The sequence below is a fragment of the Plectrocnemia conspersa genome, unplaced genomic scaffold, assembly GCF_051122295.1.
Source record: "Plectrocnemia conspersa isolate PC_06_02 unplaced genomic scaffold, ASM5112229v1 ptg000013l, whole genome shotgun sequence".
NCBI lineage: Eukaryota > Metazoa > Arthropoda > Insecta > Trichoptera > Polycentropodidae > Plectrocnemia > Plectrocnemia conspersa.
The window spans coordinates 12,198,275-12,219,308 of NW_028277177.1; the positions used below are offsets into that span (position 1 = coordinate 12,198,275).

The window sequence follows — 21,034 nt, forward strand, 5'->3', positions numbered from 1 at the left end:
AATGACAAAATGTTTGTAACGATATAAAAATAATTGGGGTTAAAAGTTAATTATTAAAAATATATATTAATTAAGCAATTACAAAAATGACAGCCCTATTCGTTTATCAAACGTCACAAGGTCATTCTATCGTTCGGCGATCCAGAATACGCTACGATTTCTAGTATACCTCACCGCCTCTATTTATTTCTTTACTCTATGGCTGCATTGTTTGTACACAAAAATATGTGAATCTGTTATTTATATATTTTTTTAATCTTAAAATTTTGCCAATTTTCCCATCGCCGTTTATTCCCACCCAAAAAAATCCCGATTTTTCCGTATGTTAGATTTCAGTGTTGTCACACCGAAACATTCTTCGGGACTTCCGTTGACAGCCGACCAAGTCCTCGACAGTTTTGCGGCGTCGGATTATCTGACGATTTACGAGATGGAAGAGTAAGTAAAGTCGCTTTTTCCCAACATATGCTATGTTTTATCATATAGAGCTAGTTTGGTTGTAGTATAATAGGTGTGGCCACGTCCCATACCCTTTGTTCCTGTCGGCGATTACAGATTATCAGAATATTGCATCATGCATATTCGAAATCAATATCACTCATAAGTAGACAAAAATGTACTATTATGAAAGTAACCAGACTTATTTCGAATGATTTGCCTCAGAATTAGACAACCATTTCAGACACGTTTCGCATGTTTAAAAACATGTTTTTAATATTTTTTCTCAAAATTTTTATTTTATTTGTAAAAAAATCCTGTTTTAAAATAATAAAAGTGTTGAATACAACCCATTTTGTAACCCGAAAAATATTATGAAAATGGGTAACAATTATATTCCGCAAACATAAAAGTAGATATTGAAAGTGAGCCATCATGATATTCAATTATATTGAATACAAAATCATAAAATACCGTTTTTATGATAATTTATGATACTCTTTAATCGTAATATTTAACTTGTAAAATCTCAGTATATTTATTTTAATTTAAATGTCACATAAATAAATATTTATTTTAATTTAAATGTCACATAAATAAATATTTATTTGTCATATAATATTGTCAAATTAATAATGCACGCTAATTTAGTAAAATAAAAATAATTCCTCTCCGCCACATATACTATTATATAAATTTAATAGCCACAATTTATGGACAAATATATAAAGGTCATTATCAAATATCTTCAGCTAACTTTTACAGAATAATTTTGATCAGCGAATCAACAATAGATTACTGATACAGATTAAAAAAAATTTTTTTTTTCATATTTCTAAATTCTTAAGATGTACATAGATCATTCTGATATAAATAGCACCCATTTAAAATATTGATTTATAACCTTTAGACTTGCATAGGTATCAGTAACCTCGAATGTGTCAAGTTTTTGGGCAATATTACCGAGGTGATTCTCAAATAGAAAATCTAATCAAAAAGATCATCAAGTTTAAAATCCGTATCAATATCAAAACTAGTTGTGATCGTTTGAATTTCAAAGTTTCAATAATATTAACATCATCAATTATTTCGGAAATGTCGCTATTTATATTAATATTGCTAGTTGATACCTTTTCAAATAGATTATTATTTCAATGATTGTTTCCATTATCATTTATATTTTCACCACTAGTAGTTTCATTATCGTATAGATCAGTGATTCTTAACCGGGGCGCCAGCGCCCCTTTGGGGGCGTTTTAGAGGTCTGGTGGGACGTTTATAAATTTAGAGCTTTTAGGGGGCGCTACGGGAGTTCGAGTGGGCGCTGTGTCAATATTGAAAAATAATGTATGCTCAATTGATGCGTACACTAAATAAATAAATAAATCACCATTGTAAATATTCGCGTGCATGATCGCGAATAAAATATCGCGATCGGGTTACCATGTTGCATCTCACAGTTTGGTATTTGACAATTAGCACCACGTCACATGAAAGAGAGAGAACATGTACGAAAGCGATTTTGTTCCGTAAAAGCGTAATGCACATTAGTCATCTGTGCCGGTCTGTTGAGGCAGCTGTGTTCATTTCTCAACGATAGTGTATTTGCCAATGTGTTTACTCTGTTAACACGTATTTTCTAACGAGAATGAAGCCATCGCGGTTAAATGAACATTTTCTAAAGAAACATCCCGACAAGAATAATAAAGACATATTGTTCTTTCAAGAACCAAAGAAAACATTTGAAAGCCGTAATACTCTCAGTAATGTTTTTAAGAAGATTTCATGTCGAAATGATAAAGGACTAATAGTATCTTATGAAATAGTACAAATTATTGCAAAATGTGGTGCATCACATATCTACGGAGAAAAATTAATACTACCAGCTATACGTGTATTCATCAATAATATGATCGGACAAAACCAGCAAGAGATTTTTTCTTCAGTCCCATTGAGCGATGATACAATTTCAAAAAGAATTGATGAGATGGCAAATAATATCGAAATACATCTATGTGATAAACTACAGACTCATTACAATTGGATGAGAGTACTCTGCGTGATAATGAATCTACTACTTGCTTATGTACGATTTGTGAAGAATGAAAAAATTATCAAAGAAATGCTATTTGCAAAATTACTTACTACAAACATGACTGGTTCGTCAGTATTTGAAACCCTTGAAAACTTTTTCGCTGAAAAAAATATTCCCTTCACTAATGTGATTGCTTGTGCTACTGATGGAGCACCAGCTATGGTTGGTCGGCATCATGGTTTTGTATCAAGATTGAAAACTGTGTCACCAAATGTTCTAACAATTCACTGTGTCATTCACTGTCAACATTTAGTAACAAAACATCTTAGTGGAAGACTTCACAAATCGATGAGTATTGTTATAAATGTTATCAATAAAATAAAGTCCCATCCCTTGAATGATAGATTATTCCGTCAACCGCGTAAAGCATAGTTTCTTAACCAGTGGTCCGCGAAGATTTTTGGGTGGGCCGCAAGTAATTGCAAAATAAGAATAATCTATATTTATATTTCTTGTTACTGACTGTTTTAATATACTTAAAAATGGTTATATCAGCATACTGTGTTGCAAAATTAATTATTTTGAATAAAAAATCAATTATATAAATATTTATTATTTTATTCCAATGTTGATGGTCCGCAAAACATTTTTTGATTTTTTTGGTGGTCCGTGGATGTAAAAAGGTTAAGAAACTATGGTGTAAAGAATATGATGAAGAATTCGAACGACTTATTTTACATACTGAAGTAAGATGGTTATCGATGGTAATTGTTGGAAAAAATTATTTGCGTTATTTGATACAATTATAGAATTTTTAGAAATAAACAATGACAATATATGGAGTGAATTAAAATTACTAATATCTTTCGGATATATTCGAAAAAATTAATGAAAACCTGAAACTTCAAGGAAACAATATAGCCAAAGGAGTTGTATTGAGCTTTTACAATAAACTCAAATTATATAAAAAATTATGAATACCGCCAGTTTCCATCTTTACAATTAAAAGAAGATTTGCTGCAGGATTCTGATTTGGGAACATACTGTAGTCACATTGACGCCCTTATCGAAGATATGATAATACGTTTCAAAGACTTGCAGAAACTTGTAGTACCAGCTTGATTAATTAATCCATTTTTATCGGACACAGCCCACACTTAAATGATCAGTTTATTGAACTACAAAATGATTGTGAAGCCAAAATAATATTCATTGAATGTGAATATGATGTTTTTAGGGTTCGTTTCCGCCATCGATACCCTCTTCTGTGGGAAGAAGTAAAATTATCCATCATGGCATTTCCTTCATCGTATTTAGTAGAAAAGGCAAAAGTAATATTTTCACAATCTTCTAAAAACATAGATAACTGAAAAAACAGTATCTTGTTTTGTTTTGCTTTTTGTCTCCAATATAACAGCTTTGATCCAGACGTAGAAATCTTTTTTCTGTCTGAAATTATATTGATGTTTTTCCTTGTAATTATTTGTTGAATGCGTTTACATATTCAAATATATCAGCTAAATATGAAAGATGTGCAACCCACTAAATATTTGTTAACTTATATGCAAGAACATATTTTTTGATCAACTTGAAGCGTTTATAGGCATCCTATTATCTTCTGGAAGATTGAATGTGCGTAAAATACAGTTCAAAAAAGTATGGACGACTGAACTATTCAAACAATATTTTTATTCAGCGGCCATGTCTAGAGATAGATTTTCGGTGCCAGATTTGATGATCGTTTGACCAGAGAAGACAGAAAATCAAGCGGAAATAAAATAAAAATTATTTTCGATATGTTTGTAAACTCGTGTAAAGAGAATTATACTCCCGGCACACAACAATTGACGAGACTAAAGGTTTGCTTATTTATTTTTTATTTTCTATATTTTATTTTAACATCTTCAGTATATCTATATGTTATTCACTTTATCATTTAAGTTAGCAGTATATCGCGGAAAATGTAAATTAAGAGTATATACGAAGACCAAACCAGGCCATTATTGAATGAAAATATGGGAGGCGGCTAATTCTAAAACAGCATACACTTGAAATTTACAGGTAATATATGGTGTTTAAACTTGTTTTATTGCTGTAGTTTCTGAATTTGTTTTTAATTTAATTTAAATTTACAGTTATACACGGGTCAAATTAATAACAGACGGAAAATACATCAAGGAGAATGAGTTGTAATGGACTTGCTACTGTCTTATTATGGTTCAGGACGAGGCGTGACAACTGACAATTTCTTCACATGAGTGCCATTAGCGAAAAAATTGTTAGAGAAAAATTTAACTAGTACAAAAACCCTCAGAGCAAATCCTCGGGAATTCCTTAAATCAAAGATAGGGAAGAATTTTCCAGCCTTTTTGGTTTCGCCCAAGATATGACTGGTGTCCTATGTGCCAAAGGTCCGAAGTTCTGTAGCACTTTTGAGCATTGAATTTACTGACAACAAATTTTCGGAAGGCATAAAAAAGAAGCCAGAAATAATAACGCATTACAACTAAACAAAAGGAGCTGTTAATACAATAGACAAAATGATGCGACAGTACTCGTGTGTCAGACCGACTAGAAGATGACCATTTCGTATATTTATGGAATAAATAGATATAGCGGCCTTAAATGCATATATTTATTTTATGGCTAAAAGAGTTTTCCGATTGGAAAAAATCTGAACGAAGCCATCACAAGATTTTTATCCAAGAGTTCAGTTAATACTGGATAACGTAAATATACGAAAAAACCAGCGGAATAATTTTAAAAAAAATGGAGAGAGTTGGTTTTGATATGTTCACAAAAAGTTCACTAACGAGACATGTGAACACCAGAACACATTTCAAAAGCCAAATAATCGAAAACGTGCGAAGTGTTATTTTTGCCCTTGCAATGATAAAAGACAAATATTCATTGTACGTGTAAAAAAATAACATATTTTGTAAAGAATGCAGTTAGATTTTTTTTAAATTTAATCTACATTTACAACAATTTATTTTTATAAGGTTTAATTTGGAATTAAAAACCTTTATAATTGTTTTTGATTTTAATAGAAAATATTAATATATACTAGGTATTTGTATAAAATTAACATATTTCGTGTTTAATGTTACACTTGTATTTTTGTGTTTATAAAATAAATGTGTTTTATTTTTTCAAGTTTTTGTTTTAATTTAAAAATAGTATTATAGTTGTATTTTTTATATATTAACACGTTGCCTGCCGAAAGGATTTTCGTAAAATGTCCGATTAATAGTTTGTTTTTAGGTTTAATTTAATATAATTGTCCGGAATTCAACTATTTAATTTGTTTTGAGATATTATTGGGGTAAATTACAGTGTTTTTTCATGTGTCGGTAAAATATGATATATCGGCCAAGTTTAATAGTATTTTATACATAATGTGTGGCTGTGGTAGTTGAGCAACCCCATCGGATGTCGTTATTCATTTTGAGGCACCGTGACGTATGGGTTAAGCAGCCTGATCTGCAATCTTGTTTCAAAACAAAAACTAATAAAAAAAAGGTTAATGCTCAACACTAGATTTACGGCACCCGTCAAATTGAGGAGTTTCTGATCTGTATTCTGATTTGATTTGTATCAGACAGTATTTTAGCTTCTTTTGCTTTTTTTTATTTTTGAAAATATGGTTACCGTATATCTATTATAATGCCACCTGTCAAATTGCCGGGTTTATACACATAAACTGGAGAAATCCAAAATTATCATATGTAGAAATTTAAATTTAAAAAATGTTCTACATAAAAATTTAAACTCCTTAGTTCCCATTATTGGTACTTAGTTTTCAGCCACTTCCCGGTCACAGTACATTTTTAAAAATGACTCAAAAACTTTTTGCACTGACTCACCCTTTCCCATGCAACAGTATAAAAATATGCAGCTGTTGAAAAACATTTAAAAATAGTCGTACAAATTTAAATTTTAACAAAAAAAAAGGCCATGAAAATTATCTCGCAAAATTTGCTAATTTTTGAGATGAGAATTCACAAAATATAAATTTCCGAGTCAACTGAGCATGACCGGGAAAGTGTTAATTGACATAATAAAATATATCGACTCAAAACCTGCAGATTAAGGAATAACATATTAAATTCCATGTGATATAAAATTTTAGACAAGTAAAATGGCAATATAAAAAGAAGAACTTAAATGTATCTCGTGTCCTTAACAAAAAGAGGTAAAAAAATACTCATTTGCTTCAACAATGTTTTTGTTGGGTTAAGGGTTTATGTGTTTTATACTTTTTTGTGTAAAAAGGCTTAAAAATTATAAAAAAAATATTATATATATGTAATTTATATAATGCCATTAGACCTCTTAAGTGTTATCAAATAATAATTCTACAATGTTTCTAAAAAAATGTTAATTCTTAGACCAGAAAATTCCTCGGACTCATCTAAAAATGACGAAATGGAGTCAAGATCATATCAGATTGAAATTGAAGAGCATGCTGTTAAACATAACACCATAATTTATCTACCAACCGGTGCCGGTAAAACGTTTATTGCCATCCAAATAATGAAGAGAATGCAAAGAGATCTCCAGCTTCCTTTTTCCATGGGCGGAATGAAAACAATGTTCATGGTAAATACGATACCGTTAGTTTATCAACACGCTAAAGTCGTTAAAGAACTTACAGCACTCACTGTTGCCACATTCACAAGCCAAGATAAAGTGGATCTGTGGAATCATGACCAATGGTTATCTCAACTAGAAAGTGCTCAGGTATTTATTACCCTATTTTTTTAATATTAAATTAGCTGTGTTTTTATTATTTTTTGAACATATTACAGGTTATCATAATGACGGCTCAGATTTTGTTAGATATGCTTTTACATGGATATATCACTTTGGATCGTATTAACTTGATTATTTTTGACGAATGCCACAGGGCGGTCGATAATCATCCGATGAGACTAATTATGGCTCGTTTTGCTGATATACCTCCAGAAAAAGCTCCAAAAGTCATAGGTAATTATATTAATACATTTACGTGATGTCACTATTCTGTGAATATCATGTGCAAATCTGTTTGTGAACAAATACGGTTTTACTGTTACTTAGCAATGAAATTGTTAATCAATTGTTTGATACATTTACTGGCTGATTTAGTTAAATCCTATTTTTTAAAGTGAAAATATAACTTCACCATTAGTACACATACATAGACACAAACAACTGCTTTGATTTAAAATTATGTTGCAATATTTTTTTCATATTATACGAACATTTATACAGGGATGGCAGTACAATAAACTTTAACAACATATTAAAATAATCACTTATGCATCTGTTTATGATCAATTCCCGAAACACTTAATAATAAATGTCCAGCTATTAAGTAAGGTACTGCTATGCCTAATGTGTACTGTCACCTGTTAGCCATTCTTCAAACTATATTTAACACTGCTACCAATATTCGAAGTTTAACTTTTTTCATTTGACGTAACTCTCGTATATAAAATTGTGTTACTTTCAATGTGTATTTATTATAATTTATAATACTATTTATAAATAATCAGGGTTAACCGCAACGTTGATCAATAAGAATGTCAAACACACTGGCGTGGAAGCTGCAATTAGATCTTTAGAAGCCACATTTAATGCTAAAATATGCACATCTGGTTTAACCGATGAGATTAAAAGGTAATTGCGACATTTAGATTTTTATTATAATTTAGCTGGTGATTGTTTATTTTATTAAAAAAAAATATAATTCTAGTCATTCAGCCAATCCATACGAATTAATAACGGCCTACCCTAAAGGTGACCTTCCAAAAGTTGTATTTGATGTTTTGAATACCAAGATGACTGAATTAGATACAATATTATCAACTGTCAATGATGTTTTATTGTGTGAACAACCTGCTACGAAAAAAGTCCCTGGACTTAAAGATATAAACCAAAAGGAAAGTGTAAGTATTTTAATATTACATACATTTGTACACATAAGAAAAATATGAAATTTTTTAATCAATTTTGTAGTATATAAAGAAACTTAAAAGACTCCTGTTGACTATTCACACACTAATGGACGAAAGTGGACCTTATGGTTTATCATTGGTATTTTTATACTCGACCGTAAAGCTGGAACGGATTAAATTAAAATGCGCAGTGCAAATTACGCACCTAATACAGAAGCTCATAATTACTTTTACGACTTGCCGAGCTTTTTTGGAAAGATATATGTCGGATTGCGACGGTTACAAGAAAATAACAAAATATTCATCGCCCAAACTTTTATTGTTGCTCAAAATGTTGAAGGAATACGACAATAATGCCACTCAAGGTAAATATGATTTTAATCGCCCTACCTTTGGGTTATCATTCAAAAAGTAGGTAAAAAAACATCAGGTTTTTTCCATTAGATTTCGCAATAACAATACTTGTTTACAATATACCAGACAAAAATTTTACACAATAGACTTATTTATGACCCTTTTTGTATCCTTTGCAAGTCAGAGTCAACATAAGATGTCGCCGAATAATTTTTGTAATAATATTCTATTGAATATTTTTTGAAATATATTTTGTATTGAATTTAATATATCAATAATCATAATCTCGGTACATTCTGCAAATGAGGTAGTCAGCGTTTTTTGGTGTTCAAAATGAACACAACACCTTTCCTTAGACCATTTTTCCATTACGTACTAAAAAAATCAATTTTTGATAAAACACAAAGTACATAAACAGTATAAAAAAGTCATTAATAAATAGTCATACACTCATAAAGTTCACTAAAAAACACGTAACGTAATAATATTGTTATAAAAACCGCGCCATTTGCGTTGAGTACCACTGACTAGTGATGTAACTTGTATGGGAGAGAAGAAAATACCGGAACACGTCCGTTGTTAGCTTTGGCTGCTGACCTCGAAATTCTAAACGAGATGAAGCAGGAACAAACATGATGTATACGAACAAACATGATGTATATGAACGTTTTGTAGGTTTCGGTTAATTTTTTTGTATCTGATCGTACGAGATATGGCTTGTTGCATTTGAGCGATAATATAGCGGCCATATCACGTACGTTTGTATGGGTAGGGTGGTTAAAACATTTTATAAAAATTCTAGTTTAAATATATGTATGTTTCAGATAAAAAAATAAACAAACAATCAGAACCATTATGTGGAATAATATTTGTACAAGAGCGAACCAAATCGCTACTTTTGAACATGTTTTTGAAAAAAGTTGTCAAGGAAAACCCAGAAGAATTCTCCTTTTTAAAACATAATTACATTACAGGATTCAATTCGAATCCTTTCAACGACACCAGAGAAGCTCTGTATGATGTCAAAAAAAATAAATTGGTTGTACTCGAGTTCCGTAAGGGGTATGTACAAATAATTTAATTATGAAATAAGGCATATATCATCACATTTCTAGTTAAGGTAACACAAACACTGTTCTTAATGCTTTGATAAGATACATTTGATGTTGTATTGTTTAATAAACAGCTACATAAACCACTCACATTCACTCTTAGTCAAGTTTAGTATATAACACTAGGTTTACGGGTATAAACCCGTCAATTTGATGGGTGCCATTAAATATAGGTATATAGTGACCAGATTTTCAAAAATAAGAAGTTTCTGAAAATAAAAATAGTGTTAATATATTTGCATTATTCAAATGTAAAAAATCTGTGATACAAATCCAATCAGAAACCTGTCAATTTTATGGGTGCCGTAAATCTAGTGTTAATGACACGATAACAAATATGTTTCACTGAAACTAATAACAGATACTTGTATTATATATTTTTTTGTTATTTTTAGTTTAACAAACTGTTTGATTAGTACGGATATATTAGAAGAGGGATTCGATTTACCACGATGCAATTTGGTGATACGCTACGATGAAATAAAAACGTTTAGATCTTACATTCAGTCAAAAGGCAGGGGAAGATTTAGCGACGCGTCTTACGTCATAATGGTTCCTGCAGATAATTCGTCGAAATTCCATGATCAATATTCATCCTATCAATTGATATATGAAACTTTAAACAAGGTGAAAGTTGAATCTGAACAGATAAACTCTTTTGATTGTCTTTCTATCATATCTGATTCAGAATAATTGTAAATCAATTATGAATGTAATTTTTATTTGATGAAGAATAGAGATTTTTTATTATACAATTTTATTTTTTTATAGTTTAAAAATCTGTTATGTGTTTTACATTTATATTGATTACAATGCAACAAATTTATTTTGGTACAAAGATACTACCGTGATTTAAATGTGAAATTATGTGTTTTTTTATAAATTAGATATTAGTTTTTTCTTAGCTCATAATTTTTGTTAGTCTTATTTTGTTTCTGAAAATTTTCAAAAAAATTCATGGTCCTGCAATGCATCTTGCATTTTCATATTAAAGTATTTTTTAATTGTATTTTTATCATGAATTATATACTATGATAATACATATTAGATTTATTTAAATTGAGCTGAATTTTAGGCTCTAGATTACCATTATAGATTTTTGATAAGTTTTGCTGGTTTTTATGTGATCTTAATATAAACAGTTTTTTTTATTTGGTAATTGTAAAATACTTAATTCTAGAAAAAACTCAAATATTTTGCAGAAAAATAGTACATTTGCAATTTTCCAAAAACAAAATCGACTAATTAAAAAAATTACATACTAGGACAAAGCAAATGTCAAGTTTGACATATTATACATAAATGGTGTTATCATCTCTGTATTACAATATTTGTTTTTAATAACTGAAATTTGTAGAATGTTTTAATAAAATTAACAAAATCTATGCGTTTTTATAACTACCACAATTTAAAATTTTGATCGACATAAAATATTATTTATAGGCACTCATTGGTAAAACAAATAATCGGGAATTGCCCCATGAATCGGAATTAGCCAAATTGTATGATTGTAATCAAGATAATTATAAATTTAAAAGTGGTATGTATTATTTATTGTACAATACTTTTACATATGTTATTTATTAATCATGCTAAATTTATTTTACCAAGCCAACATCACGCTGAATTCTGCATTAACTCTTATAAATCGATATTGTATGTCGTTAACGAGCGACCTTTTCACAGAAGCTACACCTACTTGGTATCAAAGGGAGTTAAACCATGGTAAATCTATCATTTATATTAAATTACCTGCTGACTGCCCACTGAAAACAATGATAATGGTTAGTATTTTAACAGTTAACTTATTTAACTTACAAATTTCTTTTAGTCTAATTATTCAGATTTCAAATTATCTAATACATGCAGTGGCGGATTTACACACATGCAAGGGAGGTGTTCGCCTCAACCCCCTAAATAAAAAATATTTTTTGATAAATTAATATAAATATATTATGTGTAATGGGGGATTGTAGGTTTGAAAACAGGCTCTGAATATTTGTATACATCATTTATAAGGGCCCCAGAAATTTTTAACGTCTCGGTCCCCTAGCGAAATAAATCCGCCATTGAATACATGACTCAAATAAACTAAATTTCTTAATACTAATTCTACATTTATTTTTAAGAGTCCACCTGTCATTGAAATTAAGCTTGGCAAACAAAAAGCAGCCTTGGAAGCATTGAAACAACTTCATTTAATGGGTGAATTAAACGATAATTTATTACCTAAGGATAGGTAATAATCACATACATTTATATAAATCTTTATAACTTTTATAATTTTATAAATAATACAAAAATATATTATTACTTAAAAGCATTTATTTTATTTTACAACCACAAAGTCAATTACTGATATTTTTTCAGAAATGAAATTGTGATGAGCGAAGAAAACATTTCTGATTTTTTTTCACATTGGGAAAACACAGATGGTGCTGCCAAATCTACCGCTAAATCAACCATTTATAATAAAAAGGTAGTATATCATGCGACTCTTCAAATATTCATATTGAACTATTTCAATGCAATTTTTTTTAGTTTCCATCCTGCTTAGATGGTGTTGCTTCGAAAAGAACAAAAGATAATCATTTTTACTTGCAATACATTTCATATCAACCGATAGACAATTCGGTTTACAAAGGTGACACTGAGCTTTTTAGAATGTTACAATCTAAGAGCACCTATGGCTTTTTGACGTATAATAAAATCGATAGACTTTGCCCGTTCACTCTGTACGCAAGCTATAGCGAAGTTTCAGTGCGCATCGAAGTATCCAACATACCGATAAATTTAAACGAAACGCAGTTAGATCTCGTTAAAAGGTAATTAAATATAAAATAATTGCTTGCCGCTTGCTTGTTATAAATAGTTATTCCTGAAAGATTCAGAGTATTTGCACATTTACAAAAACGCTTATTTCCTAGTTATCTCTCCTTCAAAGTATATAGTGATTCAAGGCATACTTGGAAGTGCTTATACTATATTTAATAAGTTGACTTGTATCTTTGGCGTCCAGGAACAACTCGTTCTTACACATATTCATAATTAAAATTTCATGATTAATCAACCCCTAACCTTTACCAGCACGATTGACCAGTGGTATAGTCAGTGACTAATACCCAAAAGTTCTGGATTCGAATCCAATAAATATGTTTTCCTATATTTTCCTAATCCGACACAAATTTTAAAAACTTTTAATTTAATACATTACGGTGTAAGTTTTTTCAAAGTAAGACTGTCCACTCTCACTCATGAAACATATCGATGTAATTTATCTATAAAAGATAAGATAAAGAATTAGCTTAATTTATTTAAAATTAATTTTTAAATTGAAACGTATTATGCAGCAGCCTTTCAATTTAATCAATTATTTTTATAACCTTAAGTAATAGGTAAAAGTCAATCATTTAAAATTAATAAAAACATAACTTATATACAGGTTCCACCTGCTCGTGTTTGTTGATGTTTTGGAGATCAATCAGCGTTTTGTCGCATTCGATCAGACACTTGGAAAAAACAGTTATTTAATCACACCAGTTTTCGAGTGCAGCCCCGGCACTGTAGTCATCGATTGGAGCACACTACATGCGCACAAAAGTGTCGAAAAAATATCCGAACCATCCATCGATGAGCGACGACATCTTAATGTTAAAAAAGAGGAATACTCTCAAAGCATCGTCTCGCCATGGTATAGACACGACAACAGCAGGTAACTTTTTACTATATGCAAATTCATAATCATAGAAATATGGCGCTGTAAATAATTTTATTTTCAGATATGCAATTACCGAAGTAAGCGATACCAAGACGCCATTATCTCCGTTTCCAAATAACCAGTTTGTATCTTTCGCTCAATATTTTAAAGAAAGGTATGGTTTAACTGTTCATGGAAATATGAAACAACCATTATTGTCGGTAATTATATTTTTTGTAATATGTATTTGCTTTTTAAATATATGAAGAGGTAGTTTAAAAAAATATGAGTTCAATATATGCTTATAGCTTGAAATTATGAGTGCAAAGCACGATAATTTCGGCCAAAATTTAAAATTATGGGCATGAAGCAATAGATTAGGAGGTGAAGAGTCTGCGTGTGATTACATGCAATTGTAAGATTATGAGCCACCACTACATGTATTGGCTCGAATAATGATACCTTAACTACTTCATGCATGAAATATTTTTTAAAAGTTGTGAAAAACCGCTATTATTTTCTTATTATTTTTTTAGGTAAATAATAAATATACAAAAAAAAAATAATAAAATATTTTTTAATAACTTACTCGAAAAAACGTGTTTTTTTAGAATACAATTTAAATGAACAATATATAAAATAATTGTTCCATAAAACGAATTGCTTGTGCATTACTGTTCGACAGATTAGGTCAGAATAGTGAACACACAAATCCTTTACCGAAAAAATATCTGAAAATTTACTTTACATAAATGCACAAAGAATTCGTTTTATGGAACAAACTATATATTTAAATGCACATATCTCTTAAAATAATTCCCTGTTAAACCGCAGCTTAATACATAATTTTTGCCGGATTGCTTTAAATTCCGAGAAAAAAACAAAATACGCATTAGAATAATAAAATATTAATAAAAAAAACTGATAGGTCAAATAAAAATCTCACACATATGTGGGTGCCTGTCAATCTTTAACCCTTTCACTTCAGATGGCTTCTATAGAAGTCGACTCCTTGGCCACCTAAAGGTGCCATAAACCATTGAGCCTAATACTATGGTTGTTTAGTATAATTTAAAGCTGTAAATCACTTGAATTTATTAAACCATAATATTTTTTTAAATGTGGCACGAAGCCCCCCCCCCCCACATATTAACAAATTTCGAAATGGCGCGCAAAAATATCTGCAGCGGTGAAAGGGTTAATGACAATTACAGTATGTTCAAATCGGCCATGGAAAACATGTGTTCCTGTTCTAGCAAGACTGATCGATTACTTTATTGTTTTTGATAAGCTATTGTTGTCTCATGTTTATATTAGGAGTGTTCATTATACTTGTACTCAACCTATATTTTACTTTCTATTTTCATTTAATATTCGTATGGGTTTGTTTTTGACTGTGGATATAATATACTAATAGTATATAGGATATAGTAACACTAATTAGTAGTTAATATGGTATGAACATTTAATAATATGGCAAATCTATGTATATAAAAATTATTATTTCATTGACGTTTAATTTTAAAGGTGAAATCTATTGGCGGTAAAATGAATTGCTTATTGCCACGTTCGATTACTTTGAAATCTGAAGAGAATCTGAGCAAAAAGAAAATGAGAGACTTACTGGATTTGTCAGCAGAGGATGTCTCCAAAAACGACGAAATCATTTTGATACCCGAATTCTGCACAAGATTTTCATTCCCGGGAGTTTTATGGTTGAAAGGCATATTTTTGCCATCTATTATTCACAGGTAACAAAAATATTTATATTATTTACTAATGTTGTTTAAAATGCATTTTTTTATTATTAAGATTTACAATGCTACTGCAAGCTGAAGATTTACGACAAATTATTGTAAAGAATACAGGAATTGGAAATTGTGTAGAAAGTGCCGGTAAAAATATTCATTTTATTTTTATTATATTACGTTTCTAATTTTTTTTTAATGTAGATTTTGAATGGCCGCAAATGAAAGTCGATATATATTCTTTAAAATTCTATCAAAAATTGTTGGAAACCAGTAAGCAACAGATGGAAAGTACTACAGAGATAAAAGACTATTTATCAACTTTGTCCACTAACGAGTTTACATATTTACCCACAAAGTCAGCCAATAATGCTTTGATGGATTTCGAAATATCGAAAAATAACATTGAAAATGGATATCCTTGGAAGGTTTATAATATATACATACATATATTTATGTATATTTATAATTTGTCATACTGGAAACACATTTTTTTTTGTATTACTTTCAGGCTGAGATGGAACCAGTCGATATTAACAGAAATGTCACGGAGATTAATCTTATAGATATCGAATGTTATGAAAAATTTGTAAACGAGAAAATATCAACAACAAGCGACATACTGAAAAAAAAATTGATTATGCACCGGCCTCTAGATAACGCCATATGTGCACCTTCACATGTGTTAGTTTTTTTTTAATATTTTAAATAATCTAATAATAACACACTTTTGTTGGGTCATGTAGTACTACGTTGCATATTGGCTTAACGCGGAAGGCTACTTTATACGTCTATTTTTATAATATCTAGGATTAAATAGAAGTCATGTTATTATTTTTTAATATGAAGTTGAATCTATTATACATAAGGTACAATTTTGTTTTTTTATAAAACGTTTATTACAATGTGATAATTAATTTTACATTATGTTTTTGTATTGTTAAATAATATTTATCAAACGTTAATATACTTGCTACTACATTTCAATGATGAAGCTGTTTATGGTGAGTTTGAAAAACAAAATTTGATTTGAAAATACTGAGTAGTTTTGAACTTAAAGCGATTGATACAACTTAATGTATTTATTCGCGCGACCTTGTTTTTTGCCCGCTACATGCCACAGCCGTAAAAAATATTGCCCGCATATTGTGTGTTAATGTCGAAGATTTTGAGAAGTCTAAATTTATATTATATATTTTATTTTCAGGTATAACGAGAAAATAAATATCTTGGATTTAAAGATTTCATCTAAGGGTCCATCGCCGGGAACCATTTTAGAGGCTTTGACAATCGCTCGAAGCAACGATGTCTTCAACTTGGAAAGATATGAATCTCTGGGTGATTCATATTTGAAATATGCATGCAGCTTGTATATATTTGAAAAGTTCCCTAAATACAATGAGGGCTCGCTGACTACTCTAAAATCAAAAATCATCAGCAACGAGTAATATACGACATGTCTTATATAATATAAATTTTGTCTTTATTTATCTTTTTTATAACAGAAATTTGCAAAAAGCTGCCAAATTGATCGATCTGGCAGGAAGAATGAAGGTGAAAACTTTCAATGGAAAGATGGATTGGATGCTACCAAGCTTCCGCGTTCCTGCATTTATTGAGAAAATGGTTCATGATAATGTAAGTATATTGATTTAACTTACTGGCACTGGGATAATGTTTTGCCATCATAGTCTTGAGCTTTATTCTCCCATTGGCTTAATCCTATGAGAACAACGCTTAAAACGACTATCCCCCAATGTAATCAGTCTTCTAGCATGTAGTTTTTCATAAGACATGAGTACCTTTAAGCTCTAGAAAATGTCACAAAAGAGACATCTTGTTTTTCACTTATGTAAATCTTTTAACTAACAGCAATGATCAATATCTTTTTATTCTGTTTATTTTTCATAAGCTGTCCATACTATGCATGTGTCTATATAGAGTTTTATGTTTCCAGTTACATTATTTGCTTCAATATCATTATTATTTTTATCTACCAATAAAAGTGTTTGAATGCTCTTCAGCATTGCAACATAAATTGATTGTGAAAGAAACATTCAACTCCCTAGTAGATTACTGTCCATCGAGTGACTGTCCTTACGACTTATTTATTGTCATGACGAAGTGAGGGGATTTAAACGTTGATGCCACTTGAATCGAAAAAGCATATCACTAGGAATTAATGCAATTCTAGAAATAAACACATTTCACTTTAAATGGTGTCATTTATTGCCTCGATCGCATGAGCATTATGCCTTCACAACCAACCTTGTACCGCTACTCAATTTTACTAATTTAAAATTCCTTCGCAGTGTAATAGAACTAACAATCTTGAATTCGTGCTACGATAAATCCTTTTGGATTTAGAGAATTTGAGAACCCAACTATAATATATTTTTAAAATTGCGTTGACCTAGAAAATAGTTCTTAGAAAGGGATATACAAACAGAAGGACTAAAATTATTTTTTGCAAACCTATAAATAATTTACTTATCTCATCATTCTTTATTATCATCGATTAGGTTTCAATTCTTATTAATTATTTTACACTTTCTATTTCATATGTATATTCGTCTATTGTCCTCGACACTCCATACATTTATATTAATTTATTAACTAATTCCACTGCAACTTGCCCAAAACTAAGAAGTACGAATCTCAAAAATCTGATTTTTCCCTTTATCCCTTCCATGGCAATTTTGCACAATGTCAGTGATAAAACATCTTCACACCATGTATATCTTTTTTTTTATGTATTTAAAGAAAATATCTACTGCATTCCAAACTATCGAAATCCCAAGGGATGAAATGGTAACAGGAAATATATCAACGGAAAACGTAAACTCAATTACATCGTTGCTTTCTGACAAAAGTCGAGGAGATTGCGACATTCGGGACTGTGAAGCATACTTTGGAAAAATCAGCGTTAGAAACAAGGTATGTATAAAAATGAAATAAATAAATTGCCTATGTTTTATGTGAATAATTTCACTTTAAGGAAATTGCTGATTGTGTGGAAGCTCTTCTTGGCATATACCTATTAGACAGCGGTATCGAAGGTGCCAATAAAATAATAAAATGGCTGCAAATTTTACCGAGAAAAGTATTTTTTTAAATTTACATTAAATATGTATATATAATTACTGTTAGTATTACATAATTCATCTATTTTATAGGAAAATCCTAGATTGGATATCCTCAATCAAACGTGTGACCCTAGAACAAGAGCTAGGATCGACCGTCAGTTGGACTTCAACCTAAACAAAATTGAAGATATTTTGGGTTACAAATTTAAGAATCCGTTACTGCTTCTTGAGGTTCTACATATATTTATTTTTTTAGATATATGTGTATTATATGTTGCTATTGCTTACAATTAATCATCATTCTTACAGGCTCTTACTCATTCTTCAAATATAAAAAATAATATTACCGGATGTTATCAAAGACTGGAATTTATCGGAGATGCTGTTCTAGACTTTTTGATAACTTGCTATATATACGAACGCAATACTTCCATGGATCCAGGTGAAATCACAGATTTGCGATCTGCTCTCGTCAACAACGTTACATTCGCATGTCTCTGTGTCAGACTTGGTTTGCACAAATTCATGCTATCGACTAATATCCCTCTGGAAAATGCCATCTATAAATTTGCGTTATTTCAAACTGAAAGAAATCATATAATTGACGAAGCTGTGCTCATTTTGTTGGTGGAATCTGATTGCACAATGGCGACTTCTGTGGATATTCCCAAGGTATTTTGAGTAAATAATAAAGATTATATGGCTCACTAATAATATTTATTTTTGGTAATTTAAGGCACTGGGTGACGTATTCGAGTCTATAGCCGGTGCTATATATATCGACAGCAACAAGTGCTTAAAAACTGTTTGGAAGCACTTTTATAAATTCATGCAACGTGAGATTGCCGAATTCAGCATCAACACACCGAAACAACCTGTCAGGCAGTTATACGAACGAGTGCATGCCGCGCCTCAATTCTTGTAAGTAATTTAGAATATTATATCACTTAATGCAATAATTTAATATTAAATTTTATTCAACAGCCCAGCTAAAGTACTAAAAGATGGCAATGTAATGGTACCATTGAAAATAGACCTTAAAGGCAAAATTACCATATGTTACGGCATTGGAGGGAATAAAGAACACGCAAAGCGTTCAGCGGCTAAAGTTGCATTGAAATTTTTAAATTAAATAGTTTAAGCGGTACATGGTATTTAGATTGTCTGATGAACAATTAATTATACAATATATTCACGGTCTAATTTATAAGGTTTTATTATATGTTAAGCGGTCTAACTGCATTTGTCATTTTTTTTACTAACGACATTTTATTTCAAACATTTGTCAAGTATAACTTATCAATTTTAATATAATATATTATATGAGCGGTATAAAAAAATTAAAAAACATAAGACTGTTTTTTTATATATTTCTTAATAAATTACCGGACTAAACATGTATTTTACATATGTCTTTTATTTAAATAATATCCAGCTAATATTTTTTATATTCCTGAAAAGACAAACATGACTGTATTTGTTTACTTTTACTTTAATTTCGATAGTAATATGTCCTATTCGAATCACATTTCTTCAATCATAACAAGAAGACTTCAAAACTACCTTCTGTTAAGTTGAGTTGCATGAAAATCTTATTAGTACAAGATCAGGCACAGCGAATAGTTAGTATAAGTCAGCGTGGGTGCTTCACAAGGGTAACGTTAATAGTTAATAACAACGTAACAGCACTATAAATAAATGTGAATAATGAGCAAATTTGATCACCCATCTGCTTTTTATTCCAGTTTAAACCAATATTTTTTTTTATTCTGGTTCAATTAAAAAAAACATCAGTTTGGTTCTAAAAAAATTCAGTGATTAATTTTCATTTTTTTTAAATCAGCAGGGTACAAAAGACATTGATGGCTTAAAAGTTAAACTCCTGGATTTACAAACCTTGCCTAATGAAACGTCGGATACAATAACGGCATTTTGTATAGAGGCACTAAAAAATTGTAATATTCCAGTAAAAGGCCTCGTGGCATTTGGGGCTAATAATACTAATACAAATTTAGGAGGAAGAGAGAAGCATGGAATAAATAATGTGTTTTACAAATTAAAAGAAACGTCTACAAATATAGATGGAGTCGGTTGTCCTGCACACATTATTCACAATACATCTTCTACTGTCACCGATGTCTTGTCAATAGATATAGAATCTGTAGTTTTAAAATTATTTAAATTTTTTTCAATATATACAGTAATGAATGAAAAACTTAAATATATCTGTGAGCCTATCACATTCAAGAAGTAGGTGGTTATCGCTCCTTCCAGCAATTGAAAGAATACAACGGTTATGGGAGCCGTTGAAAATTTTTTCTTAGAAGAAAAAAATCCTCCGAAAGTGATAATGGATTTTTTTTAAATCCATTATCAGAACTTTATACCTTTTTTGTACACAGTCAAATGTTTTTGATTGAAAAGCAAATTAAAAAGCTTGAAAAATCTATCATAACTGTCATTCAAGTGAAAAATATTTTAGAGGACACAAAAAAACAATTAACGGAGAGATTAAGTAGTAAATACCTAGGTATTCAAGCAAGTCAGACATATAACAAACTGAAAAAACATAAGGAAATTACGATGACACAAGAAGAATTTGAAAAAGATGTAGAGAATTTT

The 21,034-nt window shown here is 30.2% G+C and overlaps 1 protein-coding gene, 1 long non-coding RNA gene and 1 pseudogene across 3 annotated transcripts; all 3 read left to right on the forward strand.

The window, feature by feature from the left end:
* Positions 1-360: 360 nt before the first annotated feature.
* Positions 361-19,818, forward strand: Dcr-2 (Endoribonuclease Dcr-2). Of its 2 annotated transcripts, none has more exons than XM_088202612.1 (27): positions 361-438; positions 6,865-7,216; positions 7,285-7,462; positions 8,014-8,137; positions 8,214-8,406; positions 8,477-8,780; positions 9,594-9,831; positions 10,277-10,508; positions 11,325-11,421; positions 11,493-11,665; positions 12,011-12,120; positions 12,252-12,360; positions 12,423-12,706; positions 13,324-13,593; positions 13,661-13,799; positions 15,106-15,329; positions 15,391-15,473; positions 15,531-15,754; positions 15,838-16,010; positions 16,534-16,770; positions 16,832-16,964; positions 18,090-18,263; positions 18,325-18,429; positions 18,503-18,643; positions 18,722-19,084; positions 19,149-19,333; positions 19,397-19,818. In XM_088202612.1, exons 1-27 carry the CDS (start codon positions 431-433, stop codon positions 19,542-19,544), a joined length of 5,001 nt encoding a protein of 1,666 aa, XP_088058738.1. In that variant the 5' UTR covers positions 361-430; the 3' UTR covers positions 19,545-19,818. The 2 variants fall into 2 exon arrangements, with proteins under 2 accessions (XP_088058738.1, XP_088058739.1); XM_088202613.1 differs by lacking the exon at positions 361-438 and adding an exon at positions 1,988-2,039.
* LOC148227298 (uncharacterized) lies at positions 3,337-3,982 on the forward strand (annotated as a pseudogene).
* On the forward strand, positions 4,192-5,629 carry LOC148227299 (uncharacterized). Its single transcript, XR_015812052.1, has 3 exons — positions 4,192-4,332; positions 4,415-4,534; positions 4,609-5,629. It is a non-coding gene; the product is annotated as an uncharacterized LOC148227299 (long non-coding RNA).
* Positions 19,819-21,034: the final 1,216 nt, after the last annotated feature.

Coding starts and splice junctions, on each gene's coding strand:
- Dcr-2 (XM_088202612.1), top strand. Junction 11,666..12,010: donor CACTGAAAACAATGATAATG/GTTAGTATTTTA, acceptor TTTATTTTTAAG/AGTCCACCTGTCATTGAAAT. Junction 19,085..19,148: donor CTTCTGTGGATATTCCCAAG/GTATTTTGAGTA, acceptor TGGTAATTTAAG/GCACTGGGTGACGTATTCGA.